The following is a 24,144-nucleotide window of genomic DNA, read 5'->3' on the forward strand; positions in this document are numbered from 1 at the left end:
CCTAGGGATTGAATAATAATTGACCCTCATTTTTATGTTTAAAATGTATTATAATTTAATTGAGCAACTTGGACTTTTTGTTTGTACTTTTTAGGCATCTTTTAATAAATGCTACTCTTATTCAGAATTTGAAGGCTCAATTATTTGCAACTTGTTGAATTGGCAAAATCTGTAGGGGGTTGAATACTACTTGGATGCACTGTATTGCAATGATCTCTATCTATGTTCATTTATCACAAGTATTTACATGTGTCTGTTCCTGCAAGATCTTGCATCTCTTAATGCTAAACTTTTTTGCAGACTGTGTATCCACTATATGCAAGTGTTCTAATCAGGTATTCTATAAATTATGGTCAGCATCCTTTGTTTCCATTAATTTATGTATTATTTTATTTTTCCTGTCATGATAGATTACTTAAGGCAAGTGTATCAATTCATATTTATATTTATTATATGGATTATTAAGAGTTCATTAAGAGATTCAGGGGTGTTTAAGAAGGTATAACATAGAGATATATGTGAAAAACACTTTGTTCATTCAGTTTTTTAGAAGTGACAATAAATGTTTTTGAAATATTTTTTTTTCTTCCTTAACTAAGGCTTCTGCCTCTTTGAAATGTTAGGATTCTTATTTATTTTAGTGTAAACTAAAGTTGACAAACAACTTCTTTTGGTCGTTTGTGCAAAGGGTGTCAACGTTTATGCAGGGTATTCTAGGACTACCTAATTAGAATTATAGCTTCATTTATTTATGAATTTATTCATCCAGATTCTGGTGTTTAATATAATCCCCAGATTAATTGTATACGATCCAGCGAGTGAGCTGCAAATTACATGAAAGCGATACCTCCTCCCCTCTCCGTCTCTTACTTGTTTTCGCCTTCTCTCTCTCTCTCTCCCTCTCTCTCTCTCTCGCCTCAGCAGTACGAGGCAGCATCCTGTAATCAGGTCACATTTCACTGAAGACTCAACATCCATATAGCTGTTAGGAGAAAAGCAACCTCTGAGCCAGTGTTCGTTGACTGAAGCACCAAATTGCAGGAATAATGGTGGCCATGACTGATATGGGGTATCTTCTCGTACCGTTGATGATATTCGTGGGAGCTTCAGTGCAGGGTGATGTAAAGAGTGGAAAAGATGCAGAGAAAACCGGGAATTTCATGGAAGATGAACAGTGGCTGTCCACCATTTCCCAATACAATCGTAAGATCAAGCACTGGAATCGCTTCAGAGATGTAAGTTCGCTTTTTCAACGAAGGGAAGAATCGTTGTATTTGTTAATTTGATTTACACAATTTGAATGTCTGGGTATACAAACGGAAGACTTCATTTACATTTCATAAAGCGATAAATAGAAATGCCTGACGTCAAGTTTGTCCTCAAGATGCGAGATAGTCCCCTGACCATAAACTGGCTATTAGGGAAATTTGCCGCTATGTCTCGCTATGTCAGCAGTGCTGGCATCGATAAACTTAGTCTCTACGTTTGATAGGAGAGTTATCTTACAGAATTTGATAGGCTCCTATGTGAATTGGCACAGATGAAAATATTTAAGTATTAGATAGACGGGGGTATATTCATTACTTTAAAACGTCCCTCTTAGCTAGTACATGTTAGTAACATTAGTTACTATATCTTAATTTACGGAAAGACATAATAAGAGGTTTTAGTTTCAGAATAGCTTGGTGATCAATCTGCAGTAAATACTGTGATGCTGTTTTTTTGTTTTGTTTTGTTTTTTTGCTATGAGAATATCTAAGGATCATAAACATGTTTTGTACACTGTTAATTAGAATTTTAGATTCCAAATGGTTTAGATTTTGAATATGAAATCTCATACTGTATCTCAATATGAAACATTGAACCCCAGAATAAAACATGATTTTCTGTGAGCTATGCTTTAGTTGCTGAAGCTGGAGGGTGTATAAATCAAAAATAGTTTGGAAACATTAAAACTCACCTGGAAGAACTTGATGAAAATACTGAAAGAATGAAAATATCAAATGTGAATTAGAGTGGGCTAAAATGGGAGAACATTTCATTAAATTTTTTACATTAAAAGTTTTGTTTTAAGATACACTCCACAGCAGACTCTAATTGAAGCCCGTGTTCTCTGATCACACAGTCTACTGATTGAGTCATACAACCTCCTGCATATGAGTACGCTATGTAGAGGAACCATTGCATAGAAGAGCTGGTATAACAACTTACCTCTGCTTAGAACACATTATCATAAACATTATAAATATCATTAAAAGTACTTAAATGTTTCCTGTGGATTAGCCACAGAGCTGAATGTTTCTTTGTTTATTTGATTCAAAGATCAAATAATGAAAATTCAGATCCTGAATTAATCAAGATGTTTGGTTTTGTCTCTGTGTGATGCTACAGGTGAGAGGGAGGTGTTAATAATCCTAATAGTTAGTAAAAAAAAAAAAATAAAAAAAAATAAAAAACCACTTTGGGATTTGTAATCTGTTGTTTGTGTGTAAACATGTGTTATGTGAGCAAAGCTAAGTGCCCTTAAGGCATGAACAACAGAGAACCACTGAGAAAGTGACCCACCAAACCCAAAGAGAACCTGCAGCAACTGCTATGTTTTGGGTGTGAACTTATCAACAGGAAACCTGTTAGATTCTGGTAGATTTTAAAACTTACTTCTCTCTTTCAGAAATTCTCACCTCTCACCGAAAGGCTATATAGATTATAACGAATGCAGGTCGTACCTGCTCCCCAGTTACTTGAAGTTAGTGCTTGTCCTTTCAGTATGTTGAGCTGTAGCACTATACTGAGAAGCCAATGGTTTGAAAAGACACGGTAACAATCATGCTTTGAGCAGGCACATACTCTTTACCCGCCTAACCTGGTGGTATGCAGCAGAAATGTCTTACAGTGAGAATAGGTTACCAGTAGCAGTAGGGATCAAATATAAATGGAATAGAGAACATATGACACCTGAGGTATCAGTAATCCCTGAATCTGCTACAACTTTGTTAGCCAATCAGTTTTAGAGACATTGTAAGGATTAAAGTGGTTTGAAGAACTTGGCTTTGATGGTACTTGTAAGGTAATCCAGATATTTTATTACAGTTATAATGCAGGCAAAACAAATGTTACTGATGTTCAAACATTATGTTACATATATTCAAACAGTATTCATTCCTAGAAATTTTTATTTAATATTATATCTTCAAAAAGTTATCTAAAATGTTTCAGACTTGTAATGTCTTTTTGAGGCTCTGAGTACTGAATAGCATTGTAATGAAGGCACGTGTGTAAACAAACATACACACTGATAAGTACATGTGTATATGATATGCATACATAAACTCTAGGATAGAAATTGCTTTTTATAACATGCTTATCCAGACCTGATCTCATCTTATTCTGTCTTAAATGTTATAACTGTTGTATACTTTATTTGACTAAGGGTACCACAATACCCCATTTATTTTATTGATAAACATATGTTATTTTATGTCTAAGCTAGTTTCGTTTTCATCCTGACAGAAAACAAAAAACCTACCAATTCCAACAGCATCCATGAACATGGCCTTTCAGTTTCAGAATTATTAGCAAATTCCTCATTTGTAGATTTATATATTTATAGTTGTATAATTCCAATTTGCTTTGCATGTGCCATTCTATTTAGCTCTAGCATACCAGGCTGTGTGTCTGTGACAGCAGGTTATCAGTCAAGCATGTGAATTAGAATATTTGAACCACACCCAGATTGCTCTCAGCTATGACTGATGGTTACTTTTTTTTTTAACAGTGTTTTATCATATTTGTATTCTGTTTAATTTTGTTAAATTGAAAATATGTTAAATGTTTATTATAAAACAACCATTTTTATATTTTCCAATATGTTCCCTCAGTCTTTAAGAACATATTTTAGCCTGGCCTAATATTTGTGTATTCATTTTTCTAATTAACATTTTATCTATAGAGATATGGTATTTTGTTATGTTAAGCATCAAGGAATGCTACAGAGAGATATCTAAGATGTGGTTTTAATCGACCCACTATAGCTGCTAATATGAATCAGGCAAAAGTAAGCATTTCACCACAGACTCTCAATGCTATCAGTGTGTACTTGATCCACTTTAGTCATGCTCTCTTATCTAGTAGAACATAAAATCTTATTTCATGGTTGGCATTTAAGTCTAAATGAAAGACCGCAGTGTAACAGATTTAGCAGTTTAACTTGACAAATCCCTACTGGATACAAATATATCTATTTGTACTCTTTTAATATTTTAAACTATCTCTATTTTAACAATCTCTGTGTGTAAACATGTGATATGATAAAAAATATTTCCAACAAGAAGAATCTACTGTACCATAGAAATCCTCTATGTGTTTTCTTTGGCATTTGTAACACTGTCTTCTGATAAACATCTCAGAAGTATAATAAGATTAAACTCATTATCTGTAAATATGTACCTAGCAATTACTGCGAGTAGCCACTGCCTGATTAACCCCCTCCTCCCCCAGCTGCGATAAGAGGTTTTCTCTGAAAGCAGGAATGAATCTGTTATCTGTTCCACTGAAAATAAACAACGAACGGAGCTGGCCAATCCTCTGGTCGCTGGCACCCCCCCCCCCCCCGCTCACTCTCTCTCTCAGTGTAGAAGAAGCTCATTAAAAGCAGTGCTTCCCCTCAGCAGCGGAAGCCTGTGTCAGCCTGCACCTGTTATAACGCCACTACATTTTTAATGAAGCAAAAATGTTTCATGCATCCACTCCCCAATCCCTGGTTACCTGGACTAGGCAGGGGTGGGGATAATAGTGTTGCTTCCAAGGATGCCTTTTATTTGGAAGGTTTTCTGATTGCTGATTGGGAGATCTTTTCAACATAGATAAGCATCATCAAGACCATTCATTATGTCTTTATTGGCAGAGTTGGCGGTTGATCGTGATATTCCTTTGATGCTGCTAAGCAAATGCATTAATCAAAGGTAAAATGCACACTGTTTGCAATTGCTTTCCTGCTTAGCCTAATGAGCCAAATAGCTTGACTGTAGTGGCCTGAGAGGTTCATCTTCAAAATCAGTTATACCTGGCTATAAGGTGCAGTGGGTGAGCATTTGTGACCTGCCTGCTGGGCATGTGTCCTACCCCTTTACAGACGCCCCACAGTGCTACCTTGATTAGAACAAGTCCATCAACATTTCAGCCAGATGACTGTGGATGTGGAAATATGGTTGCTGTGTCACCATGACAGCAGCACAATATGTGGGCCACGATTATGGATAATGTGCTGTAAGGTAATACAGTCAAATATCCTATTAAAATTTGGCCTGGGACAGATCAGCATTTAGTAAGCTACACTGACACACAGATGCCAAGCAGCATGCTCATTTTGATTAAAGATATATGGAGGTGTGTCACTTTTCCTGTTGGCATTGTAATTATTGGGTGAGGTATGCCTGATTTCCATTGTGGTGCCTTCTTTGCAGGCTTCTTGCTTTATGACAAATGTTGATAAACTTGAAGGCCCCAGCACAAGCTGAACAGTCAAGAGAGATGAAGTGCATTGATATGGCAGACAAAGGCGACTCAGGGTGGCTTGGGGGAGGGGGGTTTGCTGCAGCTCCTCTTGGCCATATACCAGAAGCGTATGTGGGCTTTAATTGAGTCAAGAAAAAACTAGTCTTTTATCGCACTGCTACTGGGGTCCATGCCCTTTCCTGCTGAATTGGGTTTTTATTTGTGACTGCAGGTGCAGAGTGCACCAGGCCCGGCCTTACTCCGATTCTGCAGTCCAGGCTGAGACTTGCCCTGCCTCTCTTGTATCCCTAGAGTAGCCTCTTCATCCTGTTTCCAAGGCTTCTGGTGTAATTTTTGCTCTGTATGAACTATGCCCAATATTTTTCATCTTTTCACTGGTCTTGGTACTTGGTCCTAGGAATCTGAGCACTATGAGGAGGAAGGCAATGCAGTAGACACTAGGATGACCTTTTATGAGGAATGTGCGTGAGGTTCTCTGTATAAAGTTCTCTGTGCCTCAGATTGAGAATGTTCCTTAGCAGAAGATAGTAATACTCTTCTGGATAAATGGTGCAGATTTTTTACAAATTCCAGAGAAGCATCATCTGCCTCCAGCCCTAAAGAGTCAGGGTGTGCTGGGATCAGGCCCAATGAGCTTGATAAATGTGGGTGGTTGACATAACCTGTCACGCTCTACTCCATAGCAGCCAGGTCCCTTCTTTTTTTACTGCTCTTGGGGAGAATGCATGATTGACTTCTGATAGACATCTAGTGTCCGTTTTGCTCATTTAAAGTCACCACTTGGTATCCTGCCTCTCATCTCCCTTCTCACTCTCACTTTCAGGGCTGCCGTTCAGTCCTGTTGGGTTGATGGAAACATTATTGAGGCTGAACACCCTAGTGCATTGAAGAATACCAGTGAGGAGGGTTTTCCTGAGTCAGGATTATTTAGGCTAATTTACCCATGCTGCACCTACTTGGAAGAAGTAGTACCTGGACTAAGAATGTGCCCTGAGTGGTTAGTGTTAGCACAAAGATTACATGAGATGCCTTGCCAAATTCAGTTTAGTGATCTAACTGAATTGCCTGATTATGGCCACTAAAAATTCATGGTTTTAATATTTGTGGTTATTTAAATATATGTATATTCTATTGCTACAGGATCAAGTTTATGTTCCTGCTTCTCCTGTTTTGCCCCCACTCACTTCTATGTGCAGCAATAACTCACTCCCAGGTGTAGCAATGTTCTCAGTTGTTCTCTGTGTGATTAACTGTACAAACATTTAGCTCATCTTAACTGACAACTGTGGCAAAATCCCACAATGTAATACTTTTCATTTATATAGCTAACATAAATAATAGAACTTTCCACAAAAATCTGACATGTTTCCAGTAAGTCTTTTGAGGATATTTGGCAAGCTACTGGTATTTGTCAGAGGACATCAGAGGAGACAAGGTCACATACAGACTGGATGCAAGTGCTCGACAAAGTTCCTGTACTAGAACATAGTACATGGATACACACTGACAATAAACAATTGGGGAATGTCAAAGCACTTAATACTTCATCTACAAACAGAACTACTAAAGATTTATATGACTTGAGAGTAACTCATTATGTTACATGAATTTGCAAGATTTTAAAAGCTAGTTTTTGTGACTTGCTACAGCAAAGCTCGTACTGTACAGCATACTTACAATATGCTGTTACACTCATTTAATTTGATACTTAATCGATATAATAGAAACCTATGCCATGGCATCCTTTAACCCCAACTCAGGCCTTAATTAATAGATTAAGCTGTCTGAGAGCATCTTACAATTTTGTTCTAATGCTTCCTTGTGCATAAAGTGGGTGATTTGACATTACATGCATTTGACATCACCTTCTTGGAATCTGAAAGTTCAATACACAGAGTACACTGTACACAGGCCTTCCAACCAGGGCTAAGTATTTAGTCAATGACAAGCACCTGCAGAGCCTTTTGTCTGAGATGTTCATTCTGTTTTCTGTAGACCCCTTGGGCTTGTTCAGATGATCTCTCTGTCTGGGTTGGAGATCTGTCTCTGAGGGGCTGCCTACCTCGCCCCCTCCCCCTGGCTCTGGAAAGCCTCCCAAGAATGGCAGGCCTTTAAGCTTTTTCATGCGCATGGAAGGCTGAGAGGCTCTGAATCAGATGAGTGGGCTGTTAGCAGTGCTTTTGATGTGCTGTTCAGCAGCTAATCTGCAAAGCCCAGTCAGAGCAGCCTTCATGCATAAATCAAGTGGGAGTCTTATGCTTGCCTGTCCACCTCAGCCATGGCGTCACAGGGAAAGCATGATTTGGAACATGGTCTGGTGGGTGCATTGTTTTTTTCGGTGGTACCAGACTGATGGAATGTGACCAAGTGATTGTCAAGTTGTGTAGAGACCAAATGCTTGTCAGGAGCCTTACAGTAAAAGCTTTTTTTAATGGGATGCAAGACCATTGTGAGACTATCACGCCAAAGATATGTCTGACTTTGATGAATTATGGAGGGCAACTTTACTGTAAGTTTCCTGCATTCAGTCATTATTTGCAGGTAAAGCTTGTCAAAGGGACACTCTTATATATGAGTAAGAAGGGCTGAAAGGCAGGAGTGAGTGAAAATAAGAACTGGAGAACTGTTCTTAGATTGCTAGCTATATGACTTGAAAATAAATGAAATAAGCCACACAAGGTAGAGATAAACACATTTAAATTATATTATTTTATATATTGGGGACCAAGAGATAGTGAGGATAGCGTTTGCTGTGGTCTTCCCAGCATGTGCATAAACATTCCTTCCATTTATGCTGACAACCATGCAGTGCTAGGCCAAGGAGAGCAGAGCAACTTGCAATAGTGCAATAATGGATTTGAAGGAATTAAGGTGATTAACACATATATTTTAATTTCTGACAGATGTTATTTATTTCCATGCTACATATGACATTGCAAGCATAATTCACCTTTAGATTAACCTGTTTTCTCAACCTAAGGACTGAGCATGTGATAGAGTGATCCTGTTTCCTCTCCTCCTGCTGAATTTGCTCTCACTACCACATGTGCTTGTGCTACTGCAGGCATGCACTTGACATCTACTTGTCTAGTCCAGATCAAGGCTTTACATCAAACATTTGTGGCCAAAGCACATTTCAACAACAGTGTACATGTTTGACTTGCTAAATTGTATTATAGAGATGTAAGGGATTAACAGACATCCATTCGATATTCTTGTGCACAGAAGGGTGCAGTGTGTTTTGTTGTACTAAACCCTTAGACAAGGTCCTTTTAGTGATGTCCATGGAAGCCTGCACTTAAAGAGAGCTCTCTATAATACCTAATAGATCTAATAACACATGGTATTCACTGATTATCAGATAGCACTATCTCAGACAGAACAAGTGCAGTGTGTGCATGTACTTAGGTACAATGATATTCAAACCTTGTGTATAACATTACACTGTTCTAGGAAGTGTATTGGCTGTGTTATATTTGCAGTAAATATCTCACAGTCATCTTAACTGACAATAAGAATCTTCTTATGGTCAGGTCATGCTATCCAAAACATCATGTACCAAGGCTGTGAGCTGATTTTGTGTGTGGTTTCAAGCTAAGTCTGCCTGTGATTGTCTTAGCTTGAATAAAGGCCAGCGGTTTTCTTGTTGTCTGGCAAAGCAATACAGAGTTTTCAGCCTGAATAGTAAAAGTACATTAGACACACTGTCTATTCTCAACACAGTGCAACAAAGCTCACCAGTGCAAGATGCACACTTGTTAAACATAGAGGCATCTCAGCCAGTTGAACATAGCAGCTATGCAATATGCTTTGAGTGGTTTTTAAGGGTATTATAAAATGTTGTTGCATTGTGACAGATTTTCATAATGCATGTGGCAAAAGAACTGGAATTTAACACCCTATAATATAATTAATGTGCTGGTATATGCCATTTAAAAGTATTTACTGCTAACTAGACAGGGGACATGTAATGATAGCTTTAGTTTTCACAAAATCTATGCCTAGGCAGGTGAATGTTTTGAAAGCATAAATCTTGCAAAACTGATGATATATTGTGACAGTATTTCTGGGTCCTGTGTTATTTTTTATGTTGTCTGACTCATAGCTGTGTTTGCTTATAATCACAGACATAGGGAACACATTGGAAAAAAAATGTTCTATGCACATTGTGATGTCTGAGTGTAAAATTGCCATATAGTCAGCAGAAGTGCATGTCAAAAGCCACTAATGATCATGTTTGGCCAGAGATATGTCCAATTTGCACGCATCAAAAAAACCAACCCCATGCAATAGCATAATCAGCCTGTGTCCAGAAAGGAGCTCAACATCATGCTTTTTATGATCTGTGTCCAGGCATTAAAGCGCATTTAAAAAAAAATGCAGACTTCAGTATACTAACAACATGTCAGTCCAGTCAAAGATCATCAAAATTATGAAATGCTAGTCTGTAAGAGGATGACTTCATTCATGACATCATTGTACTAAAGAATTCAGACTGCTTTTCATTTTGATGGAGTAGAGGGGTATTAGCTGACTAAGGCAATTTGATTAAGGTACTGCAAATTTCCAGCTTGATTTGGTGCCAATCACAGAACAGTTTGCTTCAGTGAAATATAGGCCTCAAAATGAAACAGCAAAGCATTGTCCTCCTTTATGAGGGATGCTTATACCTTGTGTCACATGCTAAGGCATCAAGGAGGGGTTTCTGGCAACCCTTTTATGTACTGTAAATTTTTTACATCAGTATATTTCTCAAGAGTCTTCTGCCCCAGTAAAAGGCACATAAATTCACAGGATGGTGAATTTATTGCTGGAGCAGGACAAATAACTGGGCATATGTACTGGTTACTGAAATAGATTTTTTAAATCTTATTTAATAATGTCATTATAAATGTATGAGTTTGACCAAGAGCTAAATCCAATCAACCTGTACTAACACTTCTTATTTACATTCAGAACAGCCAATAAACCATTGCAAGTTGAATGATTAGTGAGAATACGCACGTGTGACTCTGAATAGCAAGTTCTTGATAAATAGCACAGGACTATTCTTAGTATGCCTATTGGGGAATATGCAGATAAATGATCAAAAGCTCTGCCTGGGGCCCAAAGAGATATTTAAAGCCATGCTACAGTGTCTTTTTTTCTTCATAATATCTCCTAAGAGACATATTGTTCTCCTCTAACTACCTCCTTTTCCTTTTTCTTTGACACATCTGCCTCACGTTTCACCAGGAAGTGGAGGTCAGTAGTGTTGTCTAAATCTGTCTCATGCCCTTGCCTTTCTTTGACATCTCTTTTAAGAATTCAAAGCTCTCTTACTCTCTTATCATCCCTTTAATGCCTATGTAAGTCAGAATTTAATATTTATAAATAACCTCCAATTCCCTCCTTTTGTTTCTGAACTTGTTTTTAACTGTCTCGTTGTTTATCACATTCTTTCTTGCCAACCCATGAATATTTGATTTCATGGAATACAAATCACAATATAGGCTAAATTCACCCATTTCTAGGCTTATGTAGTATATGTACCAAGATGTTTCTCTCTCCCCTCAGGATGATTACATCAGATCGTGGGATGAGAGTCGAGGCTTGAATGAAAGTAAGTCTTACACATTCACAGTAATCTGTTGAAATGTTTGAATTGCTTTTTCTTTGATCATCATATTTTACCTCAACTGAACGTGTTGTCATAGAAGCTTTCTTTCCAAGTACCAGATCAGGAAACAGTCTCAGATAATGTGTAGTAAAGAAGTGAATAGAATGTTCTCTGATGGTTTATACTTTCAGCTTGCTGAGCTGCATTGCAGGTTGTTTTGAACAGGAGCTCACAGTTATGCAGAGGATAAATGGTTGGCATTTAGTCTGATGATGAGCACTTGCTATGGCTTTGTCCTTCCACTGAAAGTAGTCTTAGCAATGCCTATTACTATAGACACACTTTCTCCTTATAGTAGGTGCCAAGCTCTAACTAGACCTAATTGCTCATAGCTGAGATGATGTCACCATCTCTCTGTGCTGGAATGGAGAGATGGCCAGGCACATTTGAACCCTGTGCCTTGATTTGCAGCTCAAATTAAGTCCAGAAAATAGAAGAGTCCATTAGCAAATATCTCAGAATGTAATTAATGGATAATTGCCAGTTTCACTGAAAGCACAGTAAGAGCCTTGGGGGCTTGATATAGCAGTGTGTGACATTGGCTTTGTTCCAACAAAGCATGAATCCACTTAAGCTGCATACATCGAAGCGTAGGGGTCTATGAAATTGATGGTTCATTTTTAAGGTAGCACTTAAAGTCTCCTGAACATTCTGCAACCCATTTGCTATAAATTATTTGACAGAAATACATTGACAGATTGCTTTAATTGCCTATGCCCACATTTGTGAATTATTGTCTTTTCTGTTTTACTCAGAGGTGTTCATGACACTCATGCATAGTGTTACCATGATTCCATAAAAATGCAATGATTCACTGTTTTGCCAAACATGTATTTTCTCATTATAACAGAAGGTTGGAATAGATATCACTGGGAATACATCTGTGTATATCTTTGCTTTTTTTCTTTGATTCTCTTTTTGCATATTTTCTAATTTTGTTACACTGAGATACTGAAAACTAAAGCAGAGATTTACCACTTCATTAGCTACATAAAGGATCATACTGGCACACAAAAAGTATTCAAAGTGTTATATATGTAAAGCTTGTATATATATAAAAAGAGAGATTTTTGTATTGCTCTTTGTTGTGTTATCTGCCCTTTTTATTTTTCTGTCAGTTCAACTGGCTTCTTCCTTTCTCAGTTAATTAATGTGGAAGTAAAAATCCAGCACCCAGATAACTAAAGCAGTGATATTTTCTAAATGAAAAGTGTCTCTAGAGTGTCCTCTTGGGCTTTTTCTTTCCAGCTGAAAAGGACAAATAACAAGCTTCTCCCTGATCATGCAGGTACCAAGGGGTGCTGTTATTATGAAAAGTCAAGCTTGTGCTAACCAAAAGTGCCCCAAAGAGAATGATGCTTCATCCCATAGTGGGTGAAATGAAACCATTCTGAATAGTGTTTTGATGAGTGATCTGTTAAAAGTGTAAATATACATTAGCTTGAAACCCTAAAATTTACAATGAAACTAAATGAAAGCAATTGTGTAATTTTACTTGCTTCTTTGTAAGTCTAAGAATAACATAAATGTCTTTTAATGCTATTAATAAGCAGATAGTGTGAAAATCTTTGCCCAGCACTACATCTTGTTTCAGCCAAAATGAACTACATCGATAGATAACCTTGATATATCTGAAAATCGCTGAAGGCCTTAAAACATTTCTTTCCTAGCTGATCTTCTGATCATTATCCTTTATGATGTAGAAGCCATCAGCAACATCAAATAAGCCTACGGCTCGATGGCAATCACTTGTACAGGTCACCTTCATCCTGAATGTCTTTATCACACATATGGAGGCAGCTTTTCTGTGCTGATCTAGCTTTCCCTGCTCTGTGTAGTGAGCTATGTCTGGTATATGAGAGCCAAACTGTGGCAGGCTCTTTGCTCCGCCTACTGGCCACACAAGCCCAGGGCTCATTAATGAACAAGTGCTCCTTACTTCCAGTCTGTGACAGTGATGATCACATTAAATGCTGTCGCATGTGTAAACAAAGGATGAGTGCAGTGACGGGGCCAGGGATTTTCTCCATCTCCCTAAGATGGATTTGGCTCTGTTAGATACGTGGAGCCTAACAGCATATTTCACAGCTCTTTGGACAAAGTTTATAAGATATATCCAGACACAGAAAATGTGAGGTGGAGAAGTGAACAAGGTGCATTTGTGTAGAGGACCAGTGGAATTTGTGCCGCAATAGTCCACTTTCTATAGCGGGCCCGTTGCTATGGGAACATCATCACTCTTGCATCTTCTTTTATCCATGTGAGTCTACGGGTGATACTTTGAAGCTTATGGATTAAGCCAGTACCAATTTTTATATATGTATATATAACATGTGTAACTGTCTGAAGCAAAACATAAATGTTCCCCATTCAGGGAAGATTATCTGATTATGCTAGTGTAGCTAGACTGAAGTAATGCATTATTGCTGGTGAGGATGTTATGACAAAGCAGTACTCCTTCAATATTGTTTATTTGTGATTGACAATCAGCAGTGTTTTTACAGCCTCTGAACATTATGGGCAGAACAAATGCAGTGTTTTGTGCATTTTTCCATTTAAAAATGTACATACTAGAGAGATTACTTTTCTTTATTTCTTTGTCTGTCTGATACTCTCTGTTCATGTGTTCATGAGTCTGCCATGCAGTAAATGACAATAAATCACTAGTTGCTGAAGGTGCTCTCTCTTCTGCTCCAGATGTGGACACCACTAAGGACCCCTGCCAGAAGGTGAAGTGTAGCCGTCACAAGGTGTGTGTTGCCCAGAGCTACCAACGGGCTGTGTGCGTCAACCGCAAGAAGCTGGAGTATAGGTAAACAAAACACATGGTGTTTCTCTCTCATTCTCACTCCCTCTCTCTGACCTCATTCTCTATCTCTCACTCTTCTCCCTTTCTCTCTTTGTCTTCTATCCCCCGGCTCTCTCTCTTCTCCCAGCTCTCTATCTTCTCTACCAGATCATCACACCCAGGAGACCTTGTTGTGTCATAAGAGAGCAACCACAAATTTGTCTTATGCCATGCCTGTTTATAGCATTTACCCTGTAAAATGCCAAAACACAATTATAAATAATCAAATAAGAAGGCAGAGCTTGTTATTTCTATAAGAATAATGTTCAAAGATAATCTCTCTTTGTCTTAAGCACTATTATCATTTATATAATGGTCTTTTGCTAGTGGCACATTCTATTGTAAACACATTTATTCCCTGAGGCTTTTTTTCCACTTTAGAAGCTTTTTTATTTAAGTCCCTCCTCAGGCATGGTTACACAACTCAATACAGAACATGCACCACCCATCTCAGTTATTCACAGTTGTTTGGCCCTCCCTCCTTTCCAGTCTCTGATTATCTCTTACACCTTGCACTTACACTGTGTCCAGCCAACCACCAGGGTAGCATTTATCTCTCTGCCTTATGTTGCTGTAGGGACCACCAGTGTATGTTTTCTGACCTGTGCCTCTGCTTGCACTCGAATGACTGCTGTTGTGCCTGTCAGCCAGGTGTATAACCCTGAGCTGCTCTGGGCATGCTGGAGTCTAGCACAGTGCTTACTGGCCCTGCTATGGAGAAACAAAGGGTAAAAAGAACCCCGATATGAGAATAGAAAATGCAATGCAGGTAGATGGAATGCAGCAAGCAGACATGCATAATTTACTTTACAGAATGTTCCATGAAGAAGCTCAAATACCACTACAATTATAGGCATACACACATACGCCAAGTGTGGAATTTTTCAAAAGGTCTAAAAATGGGAGAACATGATGGTGAAAAGAGAAAATCACATAGCTCTAAGAACCAGACCTGAACTGCTTTTGCACAATGAAACCAGACCCCAGCCAGATCCTCACAGAGTGCTACACTGTACACAGCAGACACCCTGCTGCTGTAGAAACACTTTGCCTTTTGCTTGTTAGGCAACACAGAGAGATGAGTGCTCGAACACAGGAGTGGTCAGATGATTGTTTTGAGGACTGCAACAATGAGTGTGCTTGGTTTTTGTCCAGGCTGAAGCAGCCAGAACTGGGACAGCAGGAGAACAGCTGTAAGCCCTGCCTTGTGTCCACCTCTGGGCCTGTGTGTGCTTCTGATGGGCATAACTATGCTTCACAGGTACAGCACACCTCTGGCCATTCCTTTGCATTCCATGCATGTTCACTCCGATTCACCTCATGTCAAAGTTTATGTGTACAGCACACAGTAACACTTTATTTGTCACTATGGATAGAGTGTTTGAGGCATCGACTCGACTTCTGTCTTTCTGTGTGAGCCCCCGTGTTCATTACTGTGGGAAAAACAGTTGAATCTAGATATCTTGCTTTTTGTGTTTCCTTTTTTGACCTCAATTAAACATGTACAGTGACAGTGGGCTGTTTTGTTATTTTGCTGCTGCTAGAGGTTATCTATTTATGGTGGGCCCTGAGGTCCATAAAACCTAAGATTAATAGAGATGAGCACACTGTTCAGATGGATACAGAGACAGGCAAAGAGACAGAAGGAGGAAGGAGATTAATGCCTTATCTTTTAGACCCATTCCTGACCTTGTTGACAAGCTGAAGTGTCTGGAGGAAATTACATTTTGAGCATCTTTTGAATGGTGTTGTATTATTTGAATGTGTCAACTTGCTTGTGGTCACTTTTATATGTATCTGGATTATAACTCATACCTCACTGTTCAGAGGAATTTCCCTGATGTTGCTTTAGTAAATCTTTTTCCATCTATATGTTTGTGTGTGTGTGTGTGTGTGTGTGTGTGTGTGTGTGTGTGTGTGTGTGTGTGTGTGTGTGGACCTCAGTGTAAGATGCAGCAGCAGGCCTGTCTCACGGGGAAGGAGCTGAGCGTCAAGTGCACTGGTCCCTGCCCGTGTTCTGCCACAGCTGCACCTAATGCAGAGGCTGACAACAAGCACGGTATGCAGTAGTCTCAGTCAAGAGCAAAGTACTACACCTACTACCACTCCTGCTGGTGCCACAACCTCCCATAGCACTTGCACTGCAGTACCACTTTAAGCACCTCTGTGATTTATTCATTACTGTGGTTGCATGGGCAGCATCTTGGTGCTGAGTCTGCTGCAAGGCACGCGTGTGGAGGAGCAGCTTTGTGGCGTGTTGTTATTAGCCATTTGCTGAACTCCCTGAGAAGGTTTGCTGAAAAGCCTCATTTATATGAGTCATGGCCAGCAAGGACTCTCATCTATTCCTAATGTACATGTCTTTCACATGAAATTGATCTCCAAAAAAGAGCAGAACACCTTTGGAGAAGGTACTGATAGATACTCTGGCTGAAATGGCTTTTTTAGAGACATTATTCCAGATTGAGAAAACCACAGGGTAGTATAGCATGCCATAAGATTGTACAATGCAGAAGATTTAGCAGCCTGCTACCATAAAATCATGATATATTGATGATAAGGAATGCTTCTGCTTAGAGATACCCTCAGGACATTTTTCTCTTCTGACATCCAATCGGCAGCTAACACAATCTCCTGGTAAGCCAGGCTTTATTTATGAACAGAACACTGTTTATTTTTTCTCTCTCTTTCTCACTCACATTGTCTATGATGTGCTTTGTGCTGTGTGTGCATAAGATAAGATGACCACACCATTCACAGTTTGTTCAAAGTCTTGTTCTGTCCCTGCTGCTAAAATGGTTTCCTCTATCTCTACCAGCTTTTGCTATTGTTTTTTCCTCCACTTTGCCATTTTCCCATTCCATTCCATTCTAACCTCTTCCACACTCCCTGTCTGTCCCCTCCGTGCAGAGAGTTGCACGGGCCAGGACCTGGCAGATCTGGGAGAACGCCTGCGGGACTGGTTCCAGCTGCTCCAGGGTAACGCCAAGCAGAACAGGACGACCAAGCCTGCAGCCAGCTCTGCATCAAGTGAGGCCGCAGTGCTGTGTTCTGTGTGCTGGGCCAGCACTTTCATGCTGAACAATATCACACCAATTGGCTTTTGCTGAGGTTGCAAAAACCCACTCATGAGTAGTGCACAACACAATTAGCATCTTATTGCAGGAATGGATTTGTAAATTCTGACTACTAGCAATGTATATAAACCAGACCAATTGTACCAAGCCTAGATGCCTAGTTGATTAAAATCAGTTTTAATTATTACTCATGCTTCAGTCATATTGTTTTGAACACAAGTCACAAATCATGTTGTCAATAACTTATTTTTAATTAAGTCATTTTCTCTATGCAGTTGTGGAACGCACTCTAGTGGCAACCTGTAAGGACTCGATTGGATGGATGTTCACTAAGCTGGACACTAACAGTGACCTGTATCTAGACCAGGCTGAGCTGGCCGCTATCAACCTGGACAAGTACGAAGTGTGTATTCGGCCCTTCTTCAACTCCTGCGACTCCTACCAAGATGGCAAGGTCTCCACTGCTGAATGGTGCCTCTGCTTCTGGAGAGAGAGTAAGTTTTGGCATCATGCTCAGTTTATGGAAAATCTCATTATTAGCCTTTTCCTACTTTACATTCTGTAGCCTTTATAATACCCTACCATTTACTGCTTAGTATATGATACATAAATCTACGTTCTGATAACAGTATTACTAGACATTGATTTTTACTGGGTTAGCAACTCCCAAGGTACATTCTGAAGTTGCTTGCTGTGCTCCTGGCCCGGCTAGTAAGGCCATGGCCCACACCATGTTCCTTTCAGCTGAGGGAAGGCAACAGAAGGGGGACACCTGGCAGGGAAGCAGTGCCAGGGTTGCGCACCACTCTCATGGAGGTCCAAGCCATCGCCTCATGAGATAGCTAACTTTGTTCGAGGAAGATATTTGGAGGCCAGTGAGTGTTCTGAGATCTTGAGCATATTGGCACAGAGCAGATGAGCACAGAGCAGATGATTTTGGAGTGTTATCAGGATTGTTTTTTTGGTTTTTTTTGTATGCCAATTTCTACTTAGAGGCCACTGTATTACTACATGGAAAATATATACATTCATTAATGACAAATGGCATGATTAATTACTAATGTGTGCAAAGAGTGCTCAAGTGTCACCAGGCTTATCCCTCACATTGACAAAACTCATGCAGGCAAGACTGTATTATGTTTAAATGATTTTCTAGATATAATCAAAACCAAAGGATGAATTCAACCATATGTGGGATACATGGATTACAGCAATTCAAGACATTCATGTCTTTCAAACATACTCCCTTCACCCCGCTAGACAGAGTTCCAGTAGTGGGACATGCACTGTGTTGACCTTTAGAGATCTGTAGTGTACAGTGAGTGATTTGGTTTTGTTTCAGCAGAGGACAGAAAGCCATCCATCTGTTGTGATGGTGCACAAATCTATGTTCATTAAACTTCACAGAGGTACATATGACTGAAGAATTGTAGATAAATTATATATGGCTGGTGATGGTGTGTTCAGAGATCCCATTTTGTTTGCATGTGCATATGTCAGCAGTAGTGTATACATATTTTAACACTAGGTGTGCTGTGTGTGTGTGTGTGTTTATGTGTGCCTTTTGTGCTTGTGTATAATATGCAGTAAATGGACCTCCCTTTTAAGAGGTTTCCTTTCCTATCACTGTGTCTGTGAGCACGCCTCTGCCATGGAGCAGGATGAGATCCTTTCACACAAACTGGCATATGTTACACCCTGCAATGCAGAAGCAGCACAGAGCAAAATCTTGGCATCTCTTATCCATGCACTGACACACACACACACACACACACACACACACACACACACACACACACACACACACACACAAGAAATAAACAGACACGGCTTTGCTTATTTTCTATGATTCTAGCTGAGTACTCTCTACTCTCTCAGGGCAGGCAAGGTTGCTTTAGGCCTGTCACACTTTGCTTGCCTTAATTTTTTCCCTTGCGGAGGGGAAATGGCCATCACACAGCAGCGCCCAGCATCAGTGTTGCTTGTTGACAGCCTGCTCAGCCTGGAACACTCTGGAACTCAAACCAACTGGCCAGCCAGACATAAATCCACTGCATGTTTAAGGCTTGTCCAGCACAGCCCTCAACATTTGCTCAAGTGGGCTAGCCAGGAGTTTTGTAATTTTATATTTAACTGATTTATTATAATATTATTTTATCATTAATTTCCTTTTCAAGATGATCTTAAAAATGACCTTTCTGTTTATTTTCTGTTCATTACATAGATGCAGTACATGACAGTATCACAGTATTTTGCTATTATTTCATGAATTTCTTGTGAATTTCTTCTAATGTAGGATTATGACAAATCCATCAGTTCCTGTGTGAAATTGAATGTTATAGAATGTAATTTAATGGAGTGGCTGCAGTGGGAATTGCAGGTCCTTATGCTGGTTTTGTTAGGGGCTGGTGAAGGAGCTCAGCATTCGGCTGGAGGAGATTAGCACTGCCTCCTTCTAATGCTTTGATTGTTTTGCTCCTCAGAGCCTCCTTGCCTGGGTGAACTAGAGAGAATCCAAATGCAGGAGGGAGTCAAGAAAAAGGCAGGTATGTATGTAGCACTTGGTCAAGGCAACACTTATAGAGTAACCCCTCGAGGCCAGGAACCACACTGGGGGAGAGCAAGGAGAACAGGTTAAAGCATGCAGCAGAGAATCAGAGAGAATGCGAAGCAGTCTAATAGCAAATAGAGGGGAAAAAACTAGGACAAAAGCAAGGGGATAGAAGAGGGAGTGATCAAATGAGAGAAATGTAAGGAAAGGGTCTGCAGAAAAGCAGTGGAAAAGGAATCAGTTGGGTGACACATCACAGAGGTGGCACAGGAGTTGTTTCATTAAACAGATGACAAGCACGAGGCTGGGATTAGCTGCTAATCAGGCATGGGGATTAAATTGGATCGGAGCTGGCTGTTGCTGGCGGTGGGTAGCGCTGCATGTTCGTCTCCGCTGCCAGCAGGACTCTCCAAGGACATGATGCAGATGCAGTGGCCAGCCTGAGTCGGCCAAACATGCACATGCCTCCCATTGGCCCGCCCAAAGCTACCATTATCACCATGGTGCCAATCTGTTCCGCCCTACTCATTCAACTTAGAATAAATACGGGTATTTTTTTAGATACGACCTTCAAAACTGCCTCTGAATGAGGGGTCACATTGTATCAATACAAAAATAATGTATTCATTCACTTTACTGTACAAAGCCCTTGTATAGTAAGACCCTTTTCAAGGTTGTCCCCTATAAACTGAAATGAAGACTATCATCTGTTTTTGTTATACACTTTATAGCTTGCAGTATGTAGGCTGCTTTGCAATCACACCCATGCTGCAGTGTTCATCTAATACTTCTGATTCATGTAGGATATGAAATTGAATGTACACCATGTTACTTCAAAGCCTGTGCATTTGTCATGTTAGGCACCTACATTCCCAGCTGCGATGAGGATGGCTATTACAGGAAACTGCAGTGTGACCAAAGTAGTGAAGAGTGCTGGTGTGTAGACCAGCATGGAGGAGAGCTAATGGGCTCCAGAATCCATGGCAACCCTGACTGTGGTAAGTGCACACAACATGCACACACAAACACCTACATGTGTGCATGCACAGACAGACACGCACACACACATAGGGCGGACAAGGACCCCTTTGTTGCAAGGGCTTAGATCCACAAAAACATCAGTCACCCCCCTGACAGAACACCACGTGTTACATTCATTAGGCCAGGTTCATTTCCATTCCAAAAGAGCAGTTGTCTCACAAAAATAAAGGTCTATAAGATTAATTACTACTGGCTGTGTTGGACCTGCAGGTGATAAGAACAAATCCCTAACTAAAAACATGCCCAATGTCAATGCCACAGCACTGGGTTATTGTGGAAAAGCAAGTATATGAGGTTGGATTTGGCCATTTTATGACTAAAATTCTCATTTTGCATTCATAGAAGTTTCAAGTTCTCCTTGAAAGCCAAAGATGGTCTGTAATAACCCAAGCAATCTGATTTTTCTTTTTGCCACTACCATTAGGAAATTGCAGATTCAATTGCACTGCAGCCACTACATGCTGGAAACGAGTTTGTTTGTGCAGTGAGTAATGAACAGAAACCAGAACCTTGGAAGAATATTTGAAACATTTTGATCATATGCTTCTTTGTTTACATTTTTCCCAGATGAGGTGGTTGGATACTCAGGTGATTTTGGCAGTGGGGTGGGATGGGAGGATGAAGAAGAGAAAGAAACAGAGGAGAATGGAGAGGAGACTGAAGAAGAGGAGGGGGAGCTGGGAGAAGTGGATGATGGTGGATACATCTGGTAGACCAAAACAAAATGGTTGCCTGGTTAAACATAGCTTTCCTTTGACCACTGGTTCTGAGGTAGCTCTATCTCTTGCTGACACAAATTTGTGGAAACTGGAGGGTTGGACATCTTTACGCAGCACTCCAAACAGCATTGACTTAGGGGGAGGGGGACTGGGTAGAGATAGATGTAGTAAAATTATGGCATCTGGAAAGAGTTCAAATAATGGTCTTATACATGCTCGTGAAACATCTTTCTTTTTTGTATGTGCAAAAGTGTGCCCTCCTGATAAAGTCTATAGCATCAGCTATGACAAGCTCAAATCTAGGCGCTTGATAATGGACAGACATTTTCTCCTTAGATAAACTGGAGTTTTGCCCATACTGTACAGTGTGTTTTATCTCATTTGTGATTTTAAATATGTTATGCATTCATCTTATGCAAGAAGATATAAATAAATACACCTTTTTACCACTATACATTTGGAAGTGGTACATTTGAAGCTAAAATGTTTAGGGTCACCTACAGATTTGATTCAAAATTTTCAATTTTTAAGTGAAATGAGGTGAGTAAACTTAAAAGTCTGGTGCATTACGTCTAATTCATTGGATCCTCTGGGTGTTTTCAGTGTGCTCTGTTGAGACCAAAATGAACTAGGTTCCATTTGTCCGACAATTTCTTGGCCTTTCAAGCACACATCAGCTATAGGTTTAATTGTGCCCGTTAGGTTTTTCTAGTTCAAGTGCAACAGCATTAGAGCTCATTAGAGCAGGAGCCAAAACAACCCTAAAAGCTGCAGCCATTTATCCACCATCTTATTTACGTATGAACTGTATATCAAAAAGTTCTGTGTTGATCCAAACAGCTGCACATGTCCTTAAGAAATATTCACAATCAGGGAAACACTGGGTTTTTTTTTTAAAGAAGCTGGGCATCTTCATAATTTATTTTTTGTTGATCACAGTTGTAGATTTAAGATCATAAGCAAGATAAAGCTTCTCTATTAGCTCCTTTTGCAATGTAATAGCTATTCAAAATAAACTCTTCAAAGCATTCTGGTGTATTTTACCAACTAATAAATCCTGCTGAAACTGGATATAGTTAAGCATTATGTTTTCTTGTAAACTATGTCTTGACATAGAACATATCTGAACTCTCACAGACCTGTCTTGTTCTCTTGTCACCTTTCTTTTAAAATGTTCAGCAGTTTTATATTTCAGTCACAATGGAATCTGCTTGGACCACAGTTCTTTAAGATGATATGCACTGCCTCTGGGGCAGATCTATGTCACAGTGAATGTATGTATGAATAGTAGTATGGAGAATGAGATTTGTAACTTGACAATATTCCCCACAGACACCCACTGGAACCTGTCTGTCCTACCTGTCTGCTAATCAACCTCTCATCAGCCATGATGAAATATGAGTCTAGTGTAATTTCAGTAAGTGTAAATAGTTTTGCTCCAAAGGTTTAAAGTTTTGGTTTAGAGAAGGGGAAAATAAATTATTGTGCCATCCATACCATACACTTACAATAAGGTATTCTTATTCTAAAATCTGTTGATTAATTTCTGGGATAACATTTTAAAATAATCAAAATTTAAAAAGATAAAATCTTTACATAAAGAATGATGGTTTACATAGAGAATGTGTTAACTCATCTATCAGAAAAACACAACAGCCCAGTGATTTCATGCAAGTAATTAAAAAAATGCAATAAACACTGCAATTAGTATCATTAGTGTCATCAACTGAAACAATGCCATATTCCCTGAGTATGTAGGTCTGTTTGAATAACTATTTTCTCAATCTCTGCTCACCACAAAGGGCATGAGAGCAGCACAATATACTACACATGCAGAGCATAAATGAAAATGAATTATAGATCTTATCTAGTATGGTAATACATTCAAACAAATCCAGGCTGAAAGCACTAAGAGGACTGGGAATGGGCATGCCACTCAATGGGGTTTTATCTTAGAAAGAAACACGTTTGTTACTTTAGTGTAGTGTGCTTGTCTTCTTTTTAAAAAATGAAGAGCAGATAATCACAAGTTTGAAAATGACTATATTTCAGTAAGAGTAACTGATAGAATATAAGTTTCAATTACATAAAAGTTTCATATTTATCATTAAAGAGTCTGTCTAGTCTGATTGTGAAGAATGTTGCTTATGTCTTACTTAACAATGCATATGACTGTGCAACCACTGTTGCTATTCAGTGTGGATTAGCTAGCATATGACTGTATTGTTGTATAAATGCCATCAATGTAAATACATGGATTACACAGATAGTGCATTTGCCCTGGCAATTGCATTATATTTACATTTAGTTGCATGTTTCTTTGTCCAAATATGTCATCTTTTTGCATTGGTGTGATCATGATTAAAGGCAGTGCACCCAAGTACTGTTATCTACTGTACTCTGTCATTCTATGTGCTCAGAACTCTACACCAGCATCACTGGCACAGTCAGTGAGTTTGATTCCCAGCAAGGGCAGAGCCATCGCTGGCTAGGAGCACAGCTGTCTGGCCTCTGGCTAGGGAAGCCTTTGCTTCTCTCCTGTCAACTCACTAGAGGATCTATAGGTCATGTTTACAGAATTTAGCACATTCCTCCAAATGCACAGAGCAGTGAGTGGCTAGCCGTATGGGTGGGGGAGTAAGCACGTTAGCAGTATCCTCCCAGATTGGCAATTATTGTGCCCAAGGAGAGACCTGGATATTGGCTGGAAAATTGCCAAAATTGGGCAGAAACCT

General features: G+C 39.5%; 1 protein-coding gene across 2 annotated transcripts; it reads left to right on the forward strand.

Annotated features, from left to right (window-relative positions):
* The first annotated feature begins 917 nt into the window (after nucleotides 1–917).
* Nucleotides 918–23,798, forward strand: spock2 (SPARC (osteonectin), cwcv and kazal like domains proteoglycan 2). Of its 2 annotated transcripts, XM_027015779.2 has the most exons (11): nucleotides 918–1,235; nucleotides 10,750–10,758; nucleotides 11,071–11,116; nucleotides 13,871–13,985; nucleotides 15,177–15,282; nucleotides 15,966–16,080; nucleotides 16,932–17,051; nucleotides 17,374–17,592; nucleotides 19,582–19,644; nucleotides 20,510–20,647; nucleotides 21,258–23,798. In XM_027015779.2, exons 1-11 carry the CDS (start codon nucleotides 1,047–1,049, stop codon nucleotides 21,401–21,403), a joined length of 1,266 nt encoding a protein of 421 aa, XP_026871580.2. In that variant the 5' UTR covers nucleotides 918–1,046; the 3' UTR covers nucleotides 21,404–23,798. The 2 variants fall into 2 exon arrangements, with proteins under 2 accessions (XP_026871580.2, XP_026871581.2); XM_027015780.2 differs by lacking the exon at nucleotides 10,750–10,758.
* The last annotated feature ends 346 nt before the right edge of the window (nucleotides 23,799–24,144 follow it).

Source organism: Electrophorus electricus, chromosome 11, assembly GCF_013358815.1.
Source record: "Electrophorus electricus isolate fEleEle1 chromosome 11, fEleEle1.pri, whole genome shotgun sequence".
Lineage (NCBI taxonomy): Eukaryota > Metazoa > Chordata > Actinopteri > Gymnotiformes > Gymnotidae > Electrophorus > Electrophorus electricus.